This window comes from Labeo rohita, unplaced genomic scaffold, assembly GCF_022985175.1.
Source record: "Labeo rohita strain BAU-BD-2019 unplaced genomic scaffold, IGBB_LRoh.1.0 scaffold_97, whole genome shotgun sequence".
NCBI classification, from domain to species: domain Eukaryota; kingdom Metazoa; phylum Chordata; class Actinopteri; order Cypriniformes; family Cyprinidae; genus Labeo; species Labeo rohita.
The window spans coordinates 275,781-298,198 of NW_026129931.1; the positions used below are offsets into that span (position 1 = coordinate 275,781).

General features: G+C 43.3%; 2 protein-coding genes across 4 annotated transcripts in view; both read right to left on the reverse strand.

The window, feature by feature from the left end:
* Positions 1-720: 720 nt before the first annotated feature.
* On the reverse strand, positions 721-8,742 carry prrc1 (proline-rich coiled-coil 1). Of its 2 annotated transcripts, none has more exons than XM_051105365.1 (9): positions 8,610-8,742; positions 7,164-7,257; positions 6,362-6,751; positions 5,724-5,866; positions 5,534-5,636; positions 4,956-5,119; positions 4,432-4,535; positions 3,724-3,826; positions 721-1,891 (listed from the first exon to the last, which is right to left on the reverse strand). In XM_051105365.1, exons 2-9 carry the CDS (start codon positions 7,240-7,242, stop codon positions 1,682-1,684), a joined length of 1,296 nt encoding a protein of 431 aa, XP_050961322.1. In that variant the 5' UTR covers positions 7,243-7,257; positions 8,610-8,742; the 3' UTR covers positions 721-1,681. The 2 variants fall into 2 exon arrangements, with proteins under 2 accessions (XP_050961322.1, XP_050961321.1); XM_051105364.1 differs by having other exon boundaries at positions 7,164-7,254; positions 8,610-8,717.
* Positions 8,743-15,816: 7,074 nt separating this feature from the next.
* megf10 (multiple EGF-like-domains 10) overlaps positions 15,817-22,418 on the reverse strand; it is a 38,858-nt gene continuing 32,256 nt past the window's right edge. For both annotated transcript variants that reach the window (XM_051105354.1, XM_051105353.1), the window contains 9 exons: positions 20,394-20,522; positions 20,177-20,305; positions 19,957-20,085; positions 19,638-19,865; positions 19,419-19,534; positions 18,971-19,094; positions 18,701-18,745; positions 18,258-18,464; positions 15,817-17,025 (listed from right to left, as the gene is read on the reverse strand). In XM_051105354.1, the coding sequence (XP_050961311.1) occupies positions 16,859-17,025; positions 18,258-18,464; positions 18,701-18,745; positions 18,971-19,094; positions 19,419-19,534; positions 19,638-19,865; positions 19,957-20,085; positions 20,177-20,305; positions 20,394-20,522 (1,274 nt within the window). In that variant the 3' untranslated portion in view covers positions 15,817-16,858. The remainder of the gene's footprint in view (positions 17,026-18,257; positions 18,465-18,700; positions 18,746-18,970; positions 19,095-19,418; positions 19,535-19,637; positions 19,866-19,956; positions 20,086-20,176; positions 20,306-20,393; positions 20,523-22,418) is intronic.

Consider the following 22,418-nt stretch of genomic DNA (forward strand, 5'->3'; position numbering starts at 1 on the left):
AAAAGGAAATTTGCGGGACAACAGGCCTCTCTCAGGTGGTCAGCAGCCCATGTAACTTACTATGAACTTCGTCATCTCTGGAATGAAGTCAAAATTTCTGATGCAAACCCAAGCCATACAAAATTATGTTGTTCGAAATGACTATTAATTTAGACGCACCATCAACAAAGATGGAGGTCAAGTTTTTCAAATCATTCCTACATAACATAGGCACAGCTGGGGGGTTCAATGTCAAAAGAAAACAGCATCCCATCTTCATTCGCCACCTGCTTTAAGAACTATAGAGCATCTCATCCTCATGGAATCACTGTCGTTAGTTGAAAAACTGTCCTCACATTGGTCCTACATGAATGATATGCAATTTCCGCCCCACCAGCATCCCTAATGTGATTAAAAAATTATTTGAAGTGGGTTCCTAAACTGCATCTTCCACGGTTGACTCACAGCTCAAACAAACAGATCAATGCACTGCAGAGCTTGTGGGGGAATCAACCGACAAACAACTAGTTTATAATGGTCTCTGCATATTAAACTGGTATGGTGTTTTTAACCATCCAACGAATTCTACACCTTCGACAAATTACATTACAGTAAAATGACTACCTTTTTAAATAGGCTTTATATGTGATTTCTGCTAAAAGTAAAAAGAGAACAAGTCTGATGATATTACCTATAGATATATATTACCTATTAGATCAAAAACACAACAGAGGAACATGATGCTTTACAAAAAGATTTTACTCATTTGCTGGTCAAAGGCACGTTTGTAAAATGCTATGGAATAAAATCATCCACAGCTGTTCTGGAGAAATATTACAAACATATAAAGACACTTTAAAGGCAGTTCTAGATTTCTCACAGACAGCAAACACGCCGCATGTCATCGTGTGCTACGCGTCGGCCGTCACTCAGAGGTCATGCTCAGGCGGCCGCGTCCCGTGTCGCTCTGAGCCGAGGATCCCGCTGCACGTCATCTCTAACGCTCATCTGCAGTATTTCAGACAATATCGATGTCAGGCAGTATTATGTAACAACATCTACAGTAACTGGTTTGTTTATATATGCAGCAGAGCTGGTGATCTGATTTCATCTGACCGCAGTAAACGCTGACTAACACGGACCGACGGACGTGAAGAAAAACACAATGTTGAAACGTCGTTTGCCGATTAAGCTGAAAAGAAAACCCTATAAAACGAGATCCAAAACCGCAATCCAGAATTATATATTCACAATATTGATACGAACTTCAACAATACAATTTAAAAATCTGCAATTCAAAGCATCTGATTGTAAATGTAAACACAGGCATTATAAATCTTGGAGAGATCTGATCATTTTAAGGAGTTGTGCTGTAGGACATGAGATGCATTCGTGATTTCATTCCCATCATAAAGACTGGGCGCTGTCAATTATTAATATCAATCAAACTCAAATATAATGTCAAGGACACAATAGTCAATTCAATCAATAATTTAAAAGTTAGGTGTTAGTTATTCTGCCCTGTAACTGTTTCACTTCAGACCTGATGCAGAAACGGTTCTACTTCATTTGGCATTTAGAGTCGGCTCAGTCTTGTTATGGGACGTGACCAAAAAGGACACAGGATGTCTGCGGATGGAATGTGGAGTCCTGTGTGATTCTGGGAAGCTGGGCGTCCGTATAACGTGACGGCACGTGACGCTCACACTGTCCTGGAAGGCAAACGCAGTTTGTACATGCCGGCCAGAGCCTTGGCAGCAGAGTAGATCATCTGTCGGCGGGACATGCCGGTGAAGGCCTGGTGCCAGTCTGTGCGGCTGACGTTGGGCACGTTTCTCTCCAGAACTTCCCCGACCGTCACCAGCAGACCGGACCAGCGCAGGTTGTAGTCTGGAGGAGTCAGCGACTGCGCCTGCAGGAGAAACAGCACAGACGTGACAAACCAGCGTGGCAGTATGACAGAGTCGAGTGCGGCGCTTGCCGTTTTCAGAAATGAAGATCGTTTGCTTTGTTCTGAAACAGGGACTTAAACCGTTACTCTCTTCTTGGTTCGGTTCGCTTTGCTTTCACTAGGCAACATTTCAAAGCTAATCGAAATGTGTCTATGTAAGTCACGTGATTAAATCTGTCCTTGCATTGGTCATTTATTCAGCAAGGACCATGCTGTGCCAGAGTTAACCACAGAGCATCTGCAGTCACTGCTTTCCCTGGTCCTCATAGCATCACCTATCAAGATTGATTGTCCAGTCACCTCCATTGTGGCTTTATCTGTAATCGTTACGTGTATATGAAGTGTATTTACACACACGTGTAAGTGTATTGCAGGGGTGGCGAACGTCCGTCCTAGAGAGTAGAGGCTGACATTTTTTCGGGAATCCCGGTGGTCACGGGATGGGAAACAAAATCACTAATAATCACGTGATTGGGACGCGGGAGTGGGCGGGACCAGGAATCGTAACGCTATGATACCCAACTTTATACACAAATATACCTTTTATATAAATAAACTAGAAACTATATATTGTAATTTTGAACTTAATTCTAGTTGCCCTGTCTCTTTATGTGGCTGGTTGAGTGAGTGAGTTTGTGATGGACAGACGGTTAACGGCTGGTCTATGTGGTAATACAGTACATCAGGCAGGACATCCAAATCACCTATCATTCATCGACCTCAGATACGGCTTTTCATCTGAAAGATGGATGTAGTAGCAACTTTACACGGCCGCTCAATCTAATGTTAACCTAGAAAAATGTGCGCTATTGAAGTGTCTGTGCGAGTGTGGAAGCTGAACAGTAGCGCGCCGGTGCGCTCACTTGCTCTTAAAATACCCTCATTCTTGGTCCACAATAGGCATCTTTTTAATCTGTAAAGACTCTACGTTTATTTGTGCGCACTCAGAAAAACAAGGAAACGTGCTTTTGTAAACCATTTAAAGCAAACAGGATGCGCTTTCTGCCGTCTGTCTCTGTGAACTTGAGTGAACACTTCGAAACTCCATGTATGCTTGCTTTAGAGACATGAAAAATGTATCTATAGAGAGTGAAATGTCTACTTTCAAATTAACCAAATCAATTAACAAACGTGTGTGTTTGCAGAGATGATTTACGTGAAACTTTCAGTTCGATAATAAAAAAAAAACCCTACATTTTGGATTTTTATTCAACTAATGTGGGCATACTGTGACCTGTACTGTATTTATTACTACAGCTGATAGATTCCGCCCAAAAAGCAAAAAAAAAACCCACAATACGGTAATGGGAGGGAATGGGAGTCATTCTTCCGGGATTGGGACGAGACAGGATTTTCTCCCAGTTTTTTCGTGGGATTGGGATGGGACAGGAGAGTTGTCACCCTCTATTGGAGAGCAGCAGCCCTGCAGAGTTTTGCTTTAACCCTAATCAAACACACCTGAACAAGCTAATCGAGGTCTGAAGGGTTACTGGAAGCTACAGGCAGGTGTGTTTTTATTAGGGTTGAAGATGAACTCTCTCACAGCTCTCCAGGACCGGAGTTCGCCACCCCTGGTGTATACAAACAATTTTACAGTTTTATGCAAAAGATCCGGCACCCCCTGAGGCTGCACAATGACACTTAGTAAGAAAAGATTGAAGTGACACGCCAGTCAGTTTCTAGAGAAAGCTGGATAATGTGAAGTTATTTAGACAAGCCAGGTGTGAAAATGGTCTCAGACAGCTGTGACGGGCATCGCTCTGAACAGCTGCTCAGAAATTAAGTCATTTTACCTGCTGTACATGCTCCAGCGCCACAGGTGTGGCCTGAGTGAACGCCTCGATGTGAATCCCGTTTCCTGGATCATCCAAGATCAGACAGCCGATGTCAAACCACCTGACGGAGAGAGCATGAACACGGACGCTCAGTTTCTTCTATTATGACATGATGAAATGCAGGTACAACTCTCTCACAAGACTGTTGAACTGAAGCTTTTTCAGGAACCTTTGCTTCATTCGAAAAATTTCCCCACCATTTTAGGGAAATGTGTTCTCTTAATCGACATAATCACTGTTATTACAGTATTAAGAGCAATACCAGACAACATTATTTGTCATAATATGCAGTCCTGCCCTCTAATGAGTTCCTGTTTCCTTTCTTTTATATATATATATATATATATATATATATACACACACACAATTCATATACATTAAACAAACTGCATTAAAAAAAAGTGTGAAATCATATGCAGATTCTGTAACTCCATTGCAATATAAGACGGCTTTTGTTGATGTTGATAACATTTTTCTGATACCCACATTTGTCAAGAGTGTGGAATTGTATAACTGATCATTTTAAAAACTGCCCTTACAAAGGTAAAAACTCAATTCCAGGTGGCCAATATTGTGCATTAATGGAAAGATTCAGATCCAGTCTGATGGATGGGGCTCATCCATGTTTACAGAGAGGCTTAAGAGCTGTGGATGAACCGTTCTTACTTGTCTGGGAAGAGTTCTGCGATGAAGTTTTCCACCGAGACCACAGGTTGTTTCTCATGAATGACGGCGGCACGACGCAGACTGTCAATGCGCTCCTGAGCACCCTACACACACACACACACACACACATGTTGTGTTTCCATGTTTTATGGGGACGTTCCATAGGCGTAATGGTTTTTATACTGTACAAACTGTATTTTCTATCGCCCTACACCTAAACCTAGTCCTCACAGGAGACTGTGCACACTTTTACTTTCTGAAAAAAACTCATTCTGCATGATTTATAAGCCTGTTTCCTCATGGGGACTTAAAAAATGTCCCCATAAGGTCAGAATATACAGGTATTACTATCCTTGTGGGGACATTTGGTCCCCATAACGTGATAAATACCAGGTACACACACACACACCTCTGATGAGTTCATATGGTTTGACGTTTCCTGTCATTTCACATGGTCTCTTGTCATGACTGTCCACACACAGAGAGGCTGACAGGACAGACACGTACAGCAGAGGCGTGCTCACCTTGACCCCTGCGGCGTATCCCACCGGCTGCGGGGCGATGTTGGACTGACCGGCCTCTCCCGTCACCATGGCCAAACCAAACACCTCCTGAAACGCGTCCCGCACCGCTGCCACCTTAACCTCCTTATCTGACGTCACGACGATGTCCACGTCTCCTCCAGACTCTGACACAAACACACACCATATAATGACATAAATCACATCAGCTGCTTTCCCATCAGGCCGAGCGGTTCTGAGGACACAGAGTAACGGTTCCATTCGAATGCGGTTCAGTACGGTACAATCGCAGCACAGCACAGTTCACTGAGCTGCGGTAATGGAGCGTCCTCAGCGATGGACTGACATGTACAACTAGAAGTTTCACATTGTTCGAATATGACGTCACGTGACACGGAGGTAAAGAGGGTAAAATAAAAAAAAAAAGGAAAAAGATATCAAAGTAAAAGTCAATTTGTCACATTCCAAAACAAAATAAAAATTACAACAATTCTGCAACAATGAGCTAAAAGAAACTTTCACAAAAGTAGTGAAATGTTCCATTCAGCTGGACAAACACACACACACAGAGCAGCACTCACTGATGTACGGTGCCATCCCAGGGTCCAGTGTGGTTATCATGGACTCCACAGAGTGTTTGGTTTTATCCAGGACTGTCTTGACCATGGGGTTCCCAGCTACACCCTGAGATCACAACACAAGTCCATCAGGATGTACACGGGTACAAGAGCACATCGTAGCGGCCTTACGCTGTAAACATGTGTCCACTACCTTGATGAAGCCCCATAATCCACCAGGTGAGCTGCCGTCCGGAGTCACTCTGGGATCTTCGGTGTCCTCAGGAAACGTGATGGGCGAGCTGACGTCTAACCCTCCAGACACCGGCTGCTGCATCATGGGATTGGTGACAATCCCTACAAAAACACAACCGTATCTGAACTACAGGATACTGCTGACAGTATGAAGTGACCCATCATCCCCTAATAGACAACTGCATGCTTAGGTTATCATATATACCCATATAAGGGTTTTGTGATTGAATTAATGTATGTTTTTTTTACGAATCAGTTCAATGAATTGATTCAGTCGACTCCTGAATGAATCAGCCATTTTGAATGAATCATTTCAATAAATGAGTCACTGACTCATTATGACAGCGACTTGCCGCCACCTACTTGTGGTTTAGTTCATTTAGTTCATGTAAACACACCCAAATCCACTTATATGCAGTTTTTGTGCCACTTCTGCAGTGCAAAGATGATATAGTATTAAGCTGATTGGCAATTAGGTGATGCATACATTTGACAAAGGGGAAAAAATGCTTGTATGAAGGTAAAAATGCCCTTGGAAATCAACTTTTGAATGTAAGATACTGTGGCTGTAGCTAAAGATGGCGCTCATGTTCAGACCTGGCATGGGTGAGGCGCTGGAGAAACTGGGCATCAGCGGCGTCTGAGGGGTGCGGCCCGCGTGGCCACGGGTGATGTCATATCCTGCGCTCACAGAGAAGCCAGTGGTGGGCGGGCCCATGGGGGGGGCAGAGAGGACGGGGCCCAGAGAGGGAGCGACGCCGAGCGGGGGACCGGGAGGTGGGGAGGCGAACGGAGCGGCAGGACCGCCGTACGGGCCGCTCAGACTCATAGGAGACGACATTGAGCTGAGAGAGAGAGGAGGAGTGGACGAATGGATGGGCGGCAGCGTGGAGGTCAGAGCCACTGGAGGAACGGGACTAGAAAACCCCCCCGGGGCAAAAGCGGAGACGCCGGGGGGGCCGGAGAGAGTCTGAGGACCGGAGACACCTGAACACGAGAAGAGCACACATGAACTGCTGATACAGGACTAACACAACAATACACCGTAGACAGCACATTTTGTGAATGAAGAGCAGGCATACAGTGTGTTCATGTCTTAAGTCTAAATTTCACAGCGATACATGCACTCACAAAACAAAACTTTAACCTGTGCGCTGAGCCCAGACGTCGTGTTCAAACGTCGCAATTAATAACAGAAATAACAATATTTGTTGTTTTTGCCTTGAAGACACATCTGAAAAAAGCTGATTTATATGCCAGAACAGTTTTTTAAGCAAATATTTGGTAAATATTAAGTCTGCTCGACTGAGGCGACACACTGTAGGATCAAACTCCAGTTCGGGGCCGTCTCTCATTGTCCTGACCCTGCAGTGTGTGTGTGTGTGTGTGTGTGTCGTACCGCTGGCGGTCGCTGTGGCGGGTGGAGGCGGTGGAGGGGTGGCCGGCGGGGTGCTCTCTATGCCGCTCTCTTCCATCATCTTCACTCTGTCCTGCTGGCGACGAAGAACATCGACAAACAACACGCTCAATCCTGCACTCTTTATTTTCAAGCTTGATGTGTAAAAATGACAAGCAGAAAACGATCAGAATGAACATAAAGCTAAAACCATTATTTGATTGAAGGGAATAATCTGGACATTTTTATTTTTCTCAATTCATTTTTATTTTTATTTTCTTAATAATTTATTTCTTGATTCATATTTTCGGCTGTTTCCAATACAAATATTTGAAGACTTCTAAATTACAATTTTAATTCTCTGCTGGTATGATAATGATTTCATAAGCTGGCTGTATGAGTAGACACTTTTTTTTTTGATTGGTGCTCCACAACTAGAGAAACTCCAGTTGTGGGAGAGCTGTAATGGGAAAAAATGTAGGACAGCTTTAACACCCATAATGCCCCATAATCAGACTTCTGCTGACAAATAAACAGGGGTGTCCTGGTGCATGAAGCACACAGAAAAATAATACACATCACACACTGTTTATGTACTTACACTACTGACACTGGACCAAAACAAAGCTGGTTAAAAATCTGTGCTTTAAGATATATTTCCCTGAGAAGCCTTGTTTCAGGAAAAATGTATCAAAAAGAAGCACATTTATGTATAAAACACATAAAATACATGCCAGTGTCAAAGGAAACAATATGTTTTCTGACCTGTTGGCTGATTTTTATCTTTGTCTTGAGCAACAAAAAAATATAATAATTTCAGATGTCATTTTGCTTCTCAAGTAAATGTATCTTGAATGAAATACGTTTAGGTAGAACAAGACAGTCGTTTGTGCGGTGTGAGAAACATGAGGTGTGAATGGTCAGCAATGGACTAAACACAATCCCGTCTTCATTCCCGTCTGTGATCAGGACATCCGCATCTCTACTGTCGTCTGAGCAAACGGCCAACACATGCATATGAACACATCATCCATATGGATCACATGCTCATAATATGATTTATTTATTAATAACATTATGCAGTATGTTCAGTGTTTAATGTTCCAATAGCTTTAATTTGCTGTAATATCACGTTTAATGTTTATAATCGACCCACCTGAACGGTTTGATGGCACTGATCGATCATACAGTCATATCGATTATTACAATCAAATCACACACATCACATCACCATCTACACAAATCAGCTCGCATTTCTCTTCGATTACACTCTTGACGTCACTGATTTCTCATTCATAATGAATATCTAATGTGTGATATCTTATGTCTCTGTGAGTTCTGCTTCAGACTGACCGCATATTCCTGCAAACCGCGCTATTTCACTGCGTTTCTGCACAAGCTTCACTAAGTATGAATCATAAATCGTTCATCAAGTATCAAACTACTTACCTGACGCGATCAAACCGAGTGTAAATGTTAAAAGCGGAGCCGATGAAGTGCGAGTACACAGTGGGACACGGCCGCGCGCTGATGACGTCACGCAGTGCCACGTCTAACGCTGAGACGTGCGATTCAACAAAACAGTGATGTCACTGGTCATCAAATAATCTGAAAGTCATTTAGAAGTCGTAAGAACACAACAGACAAACATGAACAAGATAATCAACACAAAAACGATTAGCTCGAAGGTATGTTTAATTGTTCAGCAGTGTTGTAAAGAGTGACTCGTTTTAGCGAATCGGCTCTGTTGAATCATTCATTTTAACCAATCATTTCCAAACCGTTCACGCACATAAAAAATAAAACGCGGAACGGTTTAGATGTTGTCTTACACACAAGACGAAGCTCTTTCTATTTAAGCATTTAACAAGTTAATTTAATTAACTAGTTATGAAAAAAATAACACCTTAAATTTATTAACGCACCCGCTCCATTGGCCAGACCTAAGTATGGAACCTTACATTTCATTTAATATATTTCAAGAGTTCAGATGCAAAACCAGCTAAATGCCATCTCGGTCAAAAATGAGATAATGATAGTGAGTGAATGCTCCTGACACATATTATACGTCCATCAAATACTTTTACTTCAAACTCGCTAAATTCCAGCCTCAGCCCAATCAGAAGTACCAGTACTTACATAGAAACCTATACAAAGTAGCCAGAAAGAAATGCTCATTTTAAAGAAATACATCACATGGACTTAGAGGTTTTTGCATCTGAACTCTTCATTTATTGTTTGATTTTGCTCAGCTGTTGAGTGTCTCAAAGGAACACAATCACTGCGATTCGTTTCTGTGAATCCGCGTTTTGAACCATTCGGGAAAACAAAGTATTCAATAGCTCATTCAAAATGAGGGCAATTTACTATTTTGAATGAATCAGCCGTTTGAAATCGAATCATTAGAAAAAAACCAACATATTTCTATATAACTTAAGAAAGGATAGTTCACCCAAAACGTCTGTTTTACTCACCTACATATCCTTTCAAATCTGGATGACAACTTCTTTGAATGCGGGTAAACAAATTATTTTGGTTAAAATTGACTTAATATTATATGAAGTGAGATACAGGGGTTGGACAATGAAACTGAAAAGCCTGGTTTTAGATCACAATAATTTATTAGTATGGTGTAGGGCCTCCTTTTGCGGCCATTACAGATTTAATTCGTCTTGGGAATGACAGATACAAGTCCTGCACAGTGGCCAGAGGGATTTTAAACCATTCCTCTTGCAGAATAGTGGCCAGGTCACTACGTGATGCTGGTGGAGGAAAACGTTTCCTGACTCGCTCCTCCAAAACACCCCAAAGTGGCTCAATAATATTTAGATCTGGTGACTGTGCAGGCCATGGGAGATGTTCAACTTCACTTTCATGTTCATTAAACCACTCTGTCACCAGTCTTGCTGTGTGTATTGGTGCATTATCATCCTGATACACGGCACTGCCTTCAGGATACAATGTTTGAACCATTGGGTGCACATGGTCCTCCAGAATGGTTCGGTAGTCCTTGGCAGTGACGCGCCCATCTAGCACAAGTATTGGGCCTAGAGAATGCCATGATATTGCAGCCCAAACCATCACTGATCCACCCCCATGCTTCACTCTGGGCATGCAACAGTCTGGGTGGTACGATTCTTTGGGGCTTCTCCACACCGTAACTCTCCCAGATGTGGGAAAGACAGTGAAGGTGGACTCATCAGAGAACAATACATGTTTCACATTGTCCACAGTCCAAGATTTTCACTGCTGGCACCATTGAAACCGACGTTTGGCATTGGCACGAGTGACCAAAGGTTTGGCTATAGCAGCCCGGCCATGTAAATTGACCCTGTGGAGCTCCCGACGAACAGTTTTGGTGGAAACAGGAGAGCTGAGGTGCACATTTAATTCTGCAGTGAGTTGGGCAGCTGTGGTTTTATGTTTTTTGGATACAATCCGGGTTAGCACCCGGACATCCCTCTCAGACAGCTTCCTCTTGCGTCCACAGTTACTCCTGTTGGATGTGGTTCGTCCTTCTTTGTTGTATGCTGACATTACCCTGGATACCGTGGCTCTTGAAACATCACAAAGACTTGCTGTCTTGGTCACAGATGCACCAGCGAGACGAGCACCAACAATTTGTCCTCTCTTGAATTCTGATGTGTCACCCATAATGTTGTGTGCATTGCAATATTTTAAGCTAAACTGTGCTATTACTCTGCTAATTAAACCTTCACACTCTGCTCTGACTGGTGGAATGTGCAATCAATGAAGATTGGCCACCAGGCTGATCAAATCTGTCCATGAACCCTCCAACACTAAATTGGCCAGTGTTTCAGTTTCATTGTCCAACCCCTGTATTTCTCAGATTATCTTCTTTTATGTTCCATGGTTCATGTTAGGCTGTTGTAACCTAAAAGTTTATGTATAATAAATTCTCTGTTCAAATAAAATATTTCTTTGTAAAAGAAATATTACTTTTGGTAATGTCTTTTGGATGCTCTCCTTATTTACCACAATATCGGCTTTAAATGATCTTTTAGGGATTTTTTTCAGCCACATTTGATGTGCAGTTAATTAGATCAATTAATTGACACATGATTAATTAGATTAAAATTTTGAATCGCTTAATAGCCTTAAAATAAATTCATTAACAACATGTGGCCTATCATGACCTGAATGAGCTTGCATTTCAGACTGGTTCAGTTCAAGAGATACCATAAATTATTCAGAATTACTTTGTTTGCAAATAGAGTGGCACAGGTATGACGTCAGTATTTGCCACTGGTTCCAACAAAATTTTCCTTTGTGGTTTAATAATGGGGTTTTTCAGTTTATGCATAAAATAAAGCCTGTGGTAAACATAACAACGATACTTTGGCGTTTTGTTCTATAACATGAACTGCACACACTCACACCCCAAACTGTCTTAGTTACACTGACCAAAATTATAAATGCAACACTTTCGTTTTTGCCCCCATTTTTCATGAGCTGAACTCAAAGATCTAAGACTTCTTCTATGTACACAAAAGGCCTATTTCTCTCAAATATTGTTCACAAATCTGTCTAAATCTGTGTTAGTGAGCACTTCTCCTTTGCCGAGATAATCCATCCACCTCACAGGTGTGGCATATCAAGATGCCGATTAGACAGCATGATTATTGCACAGGTGTGCCTTAGGCTGGCCACAATGAAAGGCCACTCTAAAACGTGCAGTTTTATCACACAGCACAATGCCACAGATGTCGCAAGTTTTGAGGGAGCGTACAATTGGCATGCTGACTGCAGGAATGTCCATCAGAGCTGTTGCCTGTGAATTGAATGTTCATTTCTCTACCATAAGCTGTTTCCAAAGGCATTTCAGAGAATTTGGCAGTACATCCAACCGGCCTCACAACCGCAAGCCACGTGTAACCACCAGGACCTCCACATCCAGCATCTTCACCTCCAAGATCATCTGAGACCAGCCACCCGGACAGCTGCTGCAACAATCGGTTTGGATAACCAAAACATTTCTGCACAAACTGTCAGAAACTGTCTCAGGGAAGCTCATCTGCATGCTCGTTGTCCTCATCGTAACCGACTTGATTGGGCAAATGCTCACATTCGATGCCGTCTGGCACTTTGGAGAGGTGTTCTCTTCATGGATGAATCCTGGTTTTCACTGTACAGGGTAGATGGCAGACAGCGTGTATGGCGTCGTGTGGGTGAGCGGTTTGCTGATGTCAGCGTTCTGGATCGTGGTGGCGGTGGGGTTATGGTATGGGCAGGCGTATGTTATGGACAGCGAACACAGGTGCACTTTATTGATGGCATTTTGAATGCACAGAGATACCGTGATTAGATCCTGAGGCCCATTGTTGTGCCATTCATCCACGACCATCACCTCATGTTGCAGCATGATAATGCACGGCCCCATGTTGCAAGGATCTGTACACAATTCCTGGAAGCTGAAAACATCCCAGTTCTTGCATGGCCAGCATACTCACCGGACGTGTCACCCATTGAGCATGTTTGGGATGCTCTGGATCGGCGTATACGATGGCGTGTTCCAGTTCCTGCCAATATCCAGCAACTTCACACAGCCAGAAGAGTGGACCAACATTCCACAGGTCACAGTCAACAATGTGATCAACTCTATGTGAAGGAGACGTGTTGCACTGCGTGAGGCAAAAGGTGGTCACACCAGATACTGACTGGTTTTCGGAACCCCCCAATACAGTAAAACTGCACATTTTAGAGTGGCCTTTTATTGTGGCCAGCCTAAGGCACACCTGTGCAATAATCATGCTGTCTAATCAGCATCTTAATATGCAACACCTGTGAGGTGGATGGATTATCTCGGCAAGGGAGAAGTGCTCACTAACACAGATTTAGACAGATTTGTGAACAATATTTGAAAGAAATAGGCCTTTTGTGTACATAGAAAAAGTCTTAGATCTTTGAGTTCAGCTCATGAAAAATGGGGGCAAAACAAAAGTGCTGCGTTTAAAATTGGTCAGTGTACTTATTAAAAGCATACATTATCAAAAATAAACACAACTGCTTCAGAATTCACATTTTCATTATGGGTGCGTGCACTTCACACCATAGAACAAAGTGTCAAGTACGGTAGGTGTTCCAGAGCCAGAAGAACAGCCTTCAATTCTAGGCAATTTACACACCACTTCAAAACATGCCCGTGTTACCACAACACACATTCTTCCAGCTTTCCACGCGCTCTGTGGGACACACTTCTTCAGCCAAAGCTGCAATGGTTTCATATACAGCAGGCCTAGGCGGCAAACGGAGGCTGCTGCTGCCACGAGTTTTAGGAGTCTCTGCAACATTTTCAAGGGGATGGACAAGCTTGACCAGAACATTCAGTAAGGCCTGAATACTTTCCGTCAACAGACACGATCATAGGCCTCGAATCCAGAACCGTTCCCATGAGTGTGATGGACTGGGAGGGCTGGTGCGTGCTGTTCTGCATGTTCACAGACAGGCTGAGGCACACTGAACAAGCAAGAAACTCTCACTTTGACTCTCTAGCACATCGTGAGATTGAGCAATGAAAAGCCATTCGTCAAAGTAGTCTCAAGTCTCAAAGGGGAAAGCTCTGCATTCATACATTTCATGAATGTGTGAGGTGCCAGAGCCAGTCCAAATGGCCGGACCCTGAACTGATATGCGACTCCTCATATAACACAAATCTCAGAAAGCGCCTGTGATGAGGGGCTATTTGAATGTGAAAGCATGCATCCTTCACATCCACTGCTGTAAACCGGTCCCTGGGTTGAATGTGCACAGGGATCAGCTTCACAGTGATAATTTTAAACAAACGTTTTGCCAGCACTTAATTCAGCGGTCATAAATCGGACACATGCCTCCACACTTTTTCGGCTGTATAAACTGCTCTGTCATTGCTCCTGGGATACTGCTTCTACCACTTGTTAGAATCACTGCACATTGGACAGGAGCGCCCTCTTTTGACACCTCTGAGAGCGTACAGCCATTCTTTATAGTGTTGATAACCCAGTCTGATACTGCCGGGAGCGCTGCCCATACTCTCAGTTTGACAGTGGTCTCTGCTGTGGCGAGGATTGCAAGACAGCCACCGGTGAGGTGCTGCTGAACACAGACAGAATGGGGGAGCAGTCTATATGCTGCTTGCATTGAGCTCATGCTCTGCAAAACATTGCCCGAGTGGAAGGTTTTGCTTATATCATGCAAGGGGTTTTGAGGAGGAAACAAGCTCTGATATGTTTGATTCAGCAACATTGTTACCACATTTGAAAGTGATAACAGGGCTATTAAACACTTTTCTCTGCTCACCGCAACTTGCAGGAGGCTGGTGAACAATGACACTCTTTTTAGTGGCGATCCCTCTATAAAGAGTGTTCTCAGAACGGTCAGAAACACGGCTTCAGATCCACTGGTCGATTTGGACAAATGAGGACATTGCTACTTAGGAAATGGGAACGTCTACCTGGATTGCTGACGCACAGCCAGTTCGGGATCAAGTCGTGGTGCTGTGCTCAGATCTGGAAGATGGGTGCTTGTTGTTTAGCTGAATGCTACGCAGAAGTAAATCCAACAGCCTGCTTTGGGAGGACGTGTGTCTGTTTTTGGACAGTTTTTGCACTTAGAAATTCTTAGAAATCCCCCACAGTGTCACCAAACCAGTGTTCCCAGACACCGGTGCGTTGTGTAGCTGTGTTTTATCAGGGTCAAGATGTTATCTGAGGCACGAAGAATGAGGTCTGTCACTGTGCGCAGATTACAGAACAATTCTGGTTTGGAGCACTTGCAGAATCACCAGTGTATGAAGGGCCGATCTTATGCGTCCTGCTGACACATACGCATTTTCAGTGATGTGGGCCACCCTCTCGACCACAGAGATGAGGTGGGTCCCTTGTTCATGGGCTCAGGCTGAATGAGGGGAGCACAGTGACCGTGTGATCTCTTCGAGAAGCTGCTCCAGAGCTGACCACTCTAGGCCATGTCAGCCACAGAGAATATTCATCAGCTGTTGCTCCAGGGTGGCTTGGGGCACACACGCTCACTTCCTCCATGAGACCTTCTGACCAGGCGCCTATTGGTGGACACAGTGTCATCCTCTCCACATCTAAAAGAGACCAGGTCCTGCATTTTAGGGGAAGATTGGAGGCTGTCCTCAACATAGGAGATCGGGTGGCCAAGTCTCGTGCAGAGAGTCTTGTTTGGCAGATCCTTGTATGAACGGCAGCCGGACACTCTCTACGCTGCCTTGGCATGGCCCAAACACAGTACACACTTGTCGTGCGAGTCAGGGAGCTCGATGGGCCCACTATAGATGCGGCATCCACACAGTGACATTCCTCTTCTTGTCTCCTCACTGGATCGCAGGTGGATCTTCTACTGTGTCATCCACTCTGGTGCGAAGGTCTACAGTGAAGAAGGCTTGGAAGTGAAGAGGAAAGATTCTGAGGTAAATGGTGCAGGAACGCCATTGGCTATTGCAGGCACAATAGTAGAATTCACTCAGGCTTCAGATTTTTGAAGAAAGTGAGTCTAAAAGCGTGAAAACTATCATGCGGTATCAAGTCGGCTGAGAGACACCCCATAGGAAAATGAGAAAGAACGTGGTTGTAGAGTAAAAGTATATTAAATCATCCATCAGTGGGAAGAGATAAATGACACCTTGTGGAACTTATTACACTTTGTGCATTTATTAAAAAAATCCAGAGAAAAGCAAAACAAAGATACAGTTTTAAGATACATACATCACACACTCATACACACTGTTGTTTTTGGAATCAGTATTATTAATCATTTCTTTGTGTGGCATACTTAGTACAGTAAAGAAAACAAAACAAAAAGGAAAACAGTATACTGAGGTCCAGTCAGTAAAGGCCAAGTCTTCACTGCATGTCCTGCTTTACACAATATTGGTCAAGTTACAGAGGAATTTAGGAATATGTTACATTTTAAAGGAAATAAATGCAGTTCGTAAAAGAACCGGTACTATGTACAGTTTTATACAATTAAAGTCCAGGCTCAGAGCTTTAAGACTCAAAACACGTCCTAAATACTCCAAAGAATTCATATCAAACTGACCCCATCACACATCATCTTAAAGATTTGTCTTTCTTCGCAAAAGTCCAGCTTTAGCTTACTAAAAACTATAAAGTACTACACACTAAAGTATCTGCCCTTCATTTCAGTGATCACGCTTTATAGGACTAAAATCAAAAGGTACAAGCCAAAAATGATGCTAATGTTAAAACTTGTGACTGTAAACTATATATACTGGGTGGTTGTCAATATAAATACATCACAAACGGTGCTTTATCAGGGCACGTCAACCTTTGGTAAACCTGAAATGCTTTCGGACAACAAAAAAAAAAAAATCAAAATCAGAAACGACCGAGCCGACAGTCTCGATAAACAGTACTAATATCCTAAATATCATAATGAACAAAAAAAACAAAAAAAAAAAACAGAAAACTGTCATTGGGAATTATCTGACATGACAGTAACACTTAGGATTGTCATGTATTTGTGGGAAATGTTGTTATTAATGAATGGAATGATTTTTTTTACGAACATTACGAATGTTTGGACCTCCACTGAATACTCCTCAGGACTCTGGGTAAGACTAAGTCGACTTGACGAGAACTACTGATCCCTCGAAGCGTTAACAGAGTGCTGTGGAAGTGCAGAGGTTGTGGTCCGTTAGTTAAGTCTCTGGGTGTTTATTTGCTGTCCGTGTTCTCGTGGGGCGAGGGGCTGCTGTCTCTCGTGGGCAGCAGGTCATAATGACACGGGATGTGGCTGTTCTTTGGTAGGTCATATGGATCCTGACAAAATGGCCCGTTGCAGTTGTTGTTAGAGAGCGTGTGGACAGAACTGATGGTCGGCTCTGGATAGGGAAAAATACAGGTTCAAACCGTTATGTTATGTCTAATGTTACATACATTTATCTCACGAATTACTTATAAATACTCCAAAAATCCCATTGTGGAACAACAAGAAGCTTAAGCGTAGCAAAGGCAAAAATCGGTAATGAAAACTGTTATGAAATGTGTTGAAAAGATTATGGATGACAAAGTAATGATATAATAGTGCTACATTTAGTATATTTTCATAGTAGATGAGCATATGGGAGAATAGTAGAACACAGATTACAGGCATTTTTCTGTTGGTTTGCTGCACGAGATGAATGCTGGAGTATTTGCTAGCACATATTTGACAGGATTCACTGCTCTTATTTGTATCAAGACCAAATAGTGATACGAGTGTCAAACAACAGTGGAGATGAGACACAGACTTTCAGCAATGAAAGAGCCAGGCCAGGCCAATAATGGCTCCAAATCATTTGTTCGTGTTACAGAATCAGTAACAGGAAAAATGACTAAATAGTGAAATGTATTGTTACTCTTCAGAATGTAGTTTTCAGGTCCTAAAGTGTACAGTTTCACTCTATGGTGCAAGTCAAAAAAATATTTGAATCTAAAGAAAACAATAGTGTGCTGTGGTTGAAGTGCTGAAGGAAGACTGTGTGTTTCCAGCTGTTTCTCGAGTGCTGAATGGAAGATGAATGCTCAGAGAGAGACTGTAGTCTGTAGTTGACTGTTTTTCTTTGAGCGCCTCCTTAAACGTGACGGGAAGGTTTCCTGTGGTCAGAGATGCATGGGCAGTCAGATAAACGCTGCTTCTGCTCAGACCATACAGATGGAAAGCGTCATTATAAACGGTCTTTCTCTGGCGAGTCTGTCCTCATCTGTGACAAACGGACCAGCGTGAAGGCTGATGGAAACGACAGGCGTGACGGCCTGATTATAATGTACGAGCGCGTTCCCCGGCCGACACGACGTGAACGCAACAGCTGCTCTCGCACGAGTCACGATTACTCATTCTCTGCTAGCCGGGAAACTGATGCGATGCCTTCGGGTTTGTATGGACACATCACATCTGTGCTCCATTACTGGAGACTTCAGTCCGTTCACGTGGAGTGGATGTAGTCCCATCAAGGAAATACTATTCGTATGAAGTCCAAATAAAAATGGCCGACTATGAAATATTGACATGTAGTAGGCGAGTCAGTAATTACGATTCGGGTCATTGATTTTGCTGGATTTGTTATTCTCTTACCAACTTCGTAGACGTTTTTGTTGGCAGGGCTGGAGGAGTGTATCTCGGCGTACGGCGAGTCTCTGTGAGCGGGAGACTTCATCTCCACGTAACCGCACTCCGAGCTCTTGGCCAGCAGCAGAGGAGGGTCTTTGATGGTGGCGTACGGGTTCTCTGAGCTGTTGAGAGAGCAGGAGCTGGCGTGGTAGGGCACGCTCTTCACCAGATCTGCAGAGAGAGAGAAACGATCGAGTCGTCATACTATGTGAAGGGATTTTCCTGTATAAGAACATATTTTGAAGCACCCCAGAGTTCAAACAACGTCAGACTATCTTTATATGGACCCAAAAACCCTGAGTCATTTGTCAGAATATTGTCTATTGTGTTCCACAGAACAAATACATACAAGTTTGGTGAGTAAACAATGACAGAATTTTCAAGACTCTTGCTAAACGACAATTTACCTCGAAGAGACTTTCCCATGTAACGCCTGTCGACTCCGTAAGCTCCTAATGAGAGAATCAAGACAGAAGAAGTCAAGTGAATGCAGTCCTTTGGTTGACACAACTTACAGCTATAAATGCTGCTAAAGACGAAGCCGCTGTGAGAGTCACTTCACAGCTCGACTGCTTGTCTTCTGTGCTTTCTTTAAACGCTGGGCTACTGAGCATTATCATGTTAAATGTTAGTTAGGCTGTTATGGTTGCTGTGATCATGGTGGTTGGACGTCGCACCAAGCTCATTGAAGGATCCTCCTTGTTTCCAGTCGGCCGGTAGAGTTCCTGTGTGATCCAACAGGGAAAGACGTTTCCTCGGCTCAGCGTTCTTCAGGTTCACAAACAACTGATTGTTCTTCGGCTGTCAGGTGGAAGAAAATCAACAATTATAGTCTGTCTTTCTACAATGTTCCACATAATTCCTCAGTTCTGGTCGCCTACAGAGCTGCTTCTAAAACCATGGGTTAGAATGGCTGTTTTGGGTTAAGCCTGCGGTCAACATTCCATTTTTGCGTACAATTTGTACAAGAATTACACACCTTAACTTACTCATAAATAAATAAAAAATCGCTTCTACCAATGCACAGGGAATCGGTGGAAAAGCTCTTTTCAGCAAGAGTATCTAATAAACAGCCCAGAATATGAGTCCCTTATTCCCAGAACTGTTCAGTAATTAGAGAGTCACCTTTCCATAGGGCAGGTTATTGACGTGAGGCGGACTGCTGCACTGGGTCAGCGTGTGGTAGCTGGGGTTGGAGAAATAGTTACTGTTGGGAAGGACGTCAGTCTGCGGGAGCGACTCTACAAACAGGAAACACATCACACGTGTCACCCCGATAAGAATTACACAGGAAATTGCATGTCGTTATGTCAATATCGGACGTGCGGTCATCGTGACGCTGACCTGCGATGGCGTAATCGGTGTTGGCCCTCATGGTGGGTGTGTAGGTGACCGCAGGCATTGTGGATTCTTTGCCTTTCTGTTTCTTGCGGTAAATGATGAAGAGGAGGAGGAGGATGAGCACGAGGAGCACCAGAACCACGATTCCTGCGATTGCTCCGATCTGATACGAGTCCACAGGCACAGCGGCGCTCGTCAAGCTGTTGAGATTCCCTACGATGATCACGCCGGCTGAGAAAGAGTCATCAGAGTCACACGGTCAACGGACAGCGCCAGAGAATATTCACCCTATTTCATAATGCAAGCGCTAACGTAAAGTTACCCTGGTCACAGCGTGTGCCTTTCCAGCCGGGGTTACAGTAGCAGGTGCCAGTCATGTGATCGCAGGTGGAGTTGTTGAGACAGTCGCACACCTGCCGGCAGCCGTATCCGTATGTACCCGCGGGACACTCTGGAAGGCAGCGGAATAGTCGCGGATCAGATACACATTGGAGCATGTGCTTGAAAACATCAAAGTACCAGCTCCAGGCTTTCATACTCACTCTGTTCACAGTGGCGTCCCATGAAGCCGGTGCGGCACGTGCACTGCCCGGAGATGTGATCGCAGTCTGCGCCGTTCTCACACTGACACGCCTGAACGCAGTCCTTCCCGTAGAAACCCAGAGGACAGCCTGCAGGACAAAACAGCGCGATGACGGGAACCGTCACGATCAGGCCTGGGCTCGGTCTCAGATCGGACGCGGCAGAGTTGTTACTCACGTTGTGTGCAGTACAGCCCCGTCCAGCCGGCCGTACACTTACACTCGCCGTCATAAGCGCTGCAGAACGCCCCATTGTGGCAGTTACAGGTTTGGATGCAGTTGGAACCCCACTGACCCGGAGGACACGCTACGGGTGAACACACGTTTGATCAAAATGCTGGAAAAACTGTAATAGTGTGAAAAATTATTTACAATTTAAAATGACATTTTTCAGCATCATTACTCCAGTCTTCAGTGTCACATGATCCTTCAGAATTCATTCTAATAGGCTGATTTGCTGCTCAAAAAACAGTTCAGAAGTTTTATACTGAAAGTAGTTTTTGCCTTTTAACCCTCTTGGGTCTAAGGGTGCTTGGGTCCTTGGAGAAGTTTTAACATGCCATGACAGTTCTGCTATTTTCAGTTTTTTATAAGCATGTTAACGGCTAAAATCTGATTACACTGTATTTCACACAAACTGGGCTACAATAATATGTAAGCAACACAAATGTACATGTTTGTGATTTTGAGAAAATAACACTTATGCATGGTTAATGAAAACACACACAGAACATTGGTTGAGAACTGGATGTGGTAGACTAGAGCTGTTTGCTAAAATCATTATTTTTGTGAAAACTGTTCTATCAAAACTTGGGGGTTAGATTTTTTTTTTTTTAAAGGAAAAAAAAAGAAAAATACTTTTATTTGAGAAGGATGCGTTCAATTAATCAAACGTTACAATGATGACATTTATAATGTAACAAAAGATGCTGTTCATTGAACTTTCCAAAACATAAAGATCATAATTATTCCAAACTTCAGACCAGCAGAGTGTATAAAACATCACGTTTCATTAATGTTTCTCTGTATGATCAGCAGGGGGCGCTAGAGACCACAGACCTTCAATGAGGTCAAAGCCGAAAGAGGGCATAATTAACCCCAATTCATGGGTATAACAAACTCTGTTCGTAATGCTGCTGACTGATACATTTACTGAGCATCGTCTTTATATCGACCATCCACTACTACATCAGCTAAACCAGTTAAAGGAACTGCATGGGATTGTTCTGTCCAGATGTGGAAAAAAATATTTTCGATAATTTACTACACAAAAATCTGAAGCAATGTATTTGATAAGTGCTAGTTCATCAGTAAACATCTGTGGTGGTCCAACTACAAAACCATATCACATCACATCACACAACGCTGGAGGCCCAACAGCTGCTATAAATTTCAGACTGTGTGGATTTCCGGATTGGATTTAGATTGGATGTTTTAGTGAGGATTTAGACCGTATCATAGTACTGAGACTTCTCTCAGAGTTACTAATGACCTGCACTTACCATCTGATCGTGGTCGTATCTCTCTATTAGTGCTATTAGTCAACACAATCGATCACAACATCCTATTGAATAGACTAGAAAATGATGTTGGCATTAGTGGTAGTGCACTGGCATGGTTCAAATCGTACTTATCTGACCACCATCAGTTTGTGGCAGTGAATGAAGAGGTATCACATTGATCGCAAGTGCAGTATGGAGTACCGCAAGGCTCAGTACTAGGGCCATTGCTTTTCATGCTTTACATGTTACCCTTGGGTGATATCATCAGGAAATATGGTGTTAGCTTTCACTGTTATGCTGATGATACTCAGCTCTATATTTCTTTGTGGCCCGACGAAACATAACAATTTGCAAAATGGAATGCATAGTTGATATAGGCTGCATGACTAGTAATTTTCTAATGCTGAATTTTGAAAAACGAACAAACAAAGAAAAAAACAGAGAACTTAATTATCAGACCAAAATCCTCTGCATGTAATAACGTAGAACACCGTCTAACACTGGATGGCTGCTATGTCAATTCCTGCTTTGACACACAATCTGTTTTACATAAAGTGCTATATAAATAAAGGGGACTTGAGTTGACGTAAGTAGTCTGAAAAAGAAAAAAAGCTTTGAAAAGATCTGAGGACACGCCAAACATGAGGCTGCACTACCAAACCGTCCTGACCCAGAGATTCCAATTGCAGAACTTGCTGTGA

Coding starts and splice junctions, on each gene's coding strand:
- prrc1 (XM_051105365.1), bottom strand. CDS start 7,242: ATGATGGAAGAGAGCGGCATAGAGAGCACCCCGCCGGCCACCCCTCCA. Junction 4,536..4,955: donor GATACGCCGCAGGGGTCAAG/GTGAGCACGCCT, acceptor GTGTGTGTGTAG/GGTGCTCAGGAGCGCATTGA. Junction 1,892..3,723: donor CGCTGGAGCATGTACAGCAG/GTAAAATGACTT, acceptor TTTCTCCTGCAG/GCGCAGTCGCTGACTCCTCC.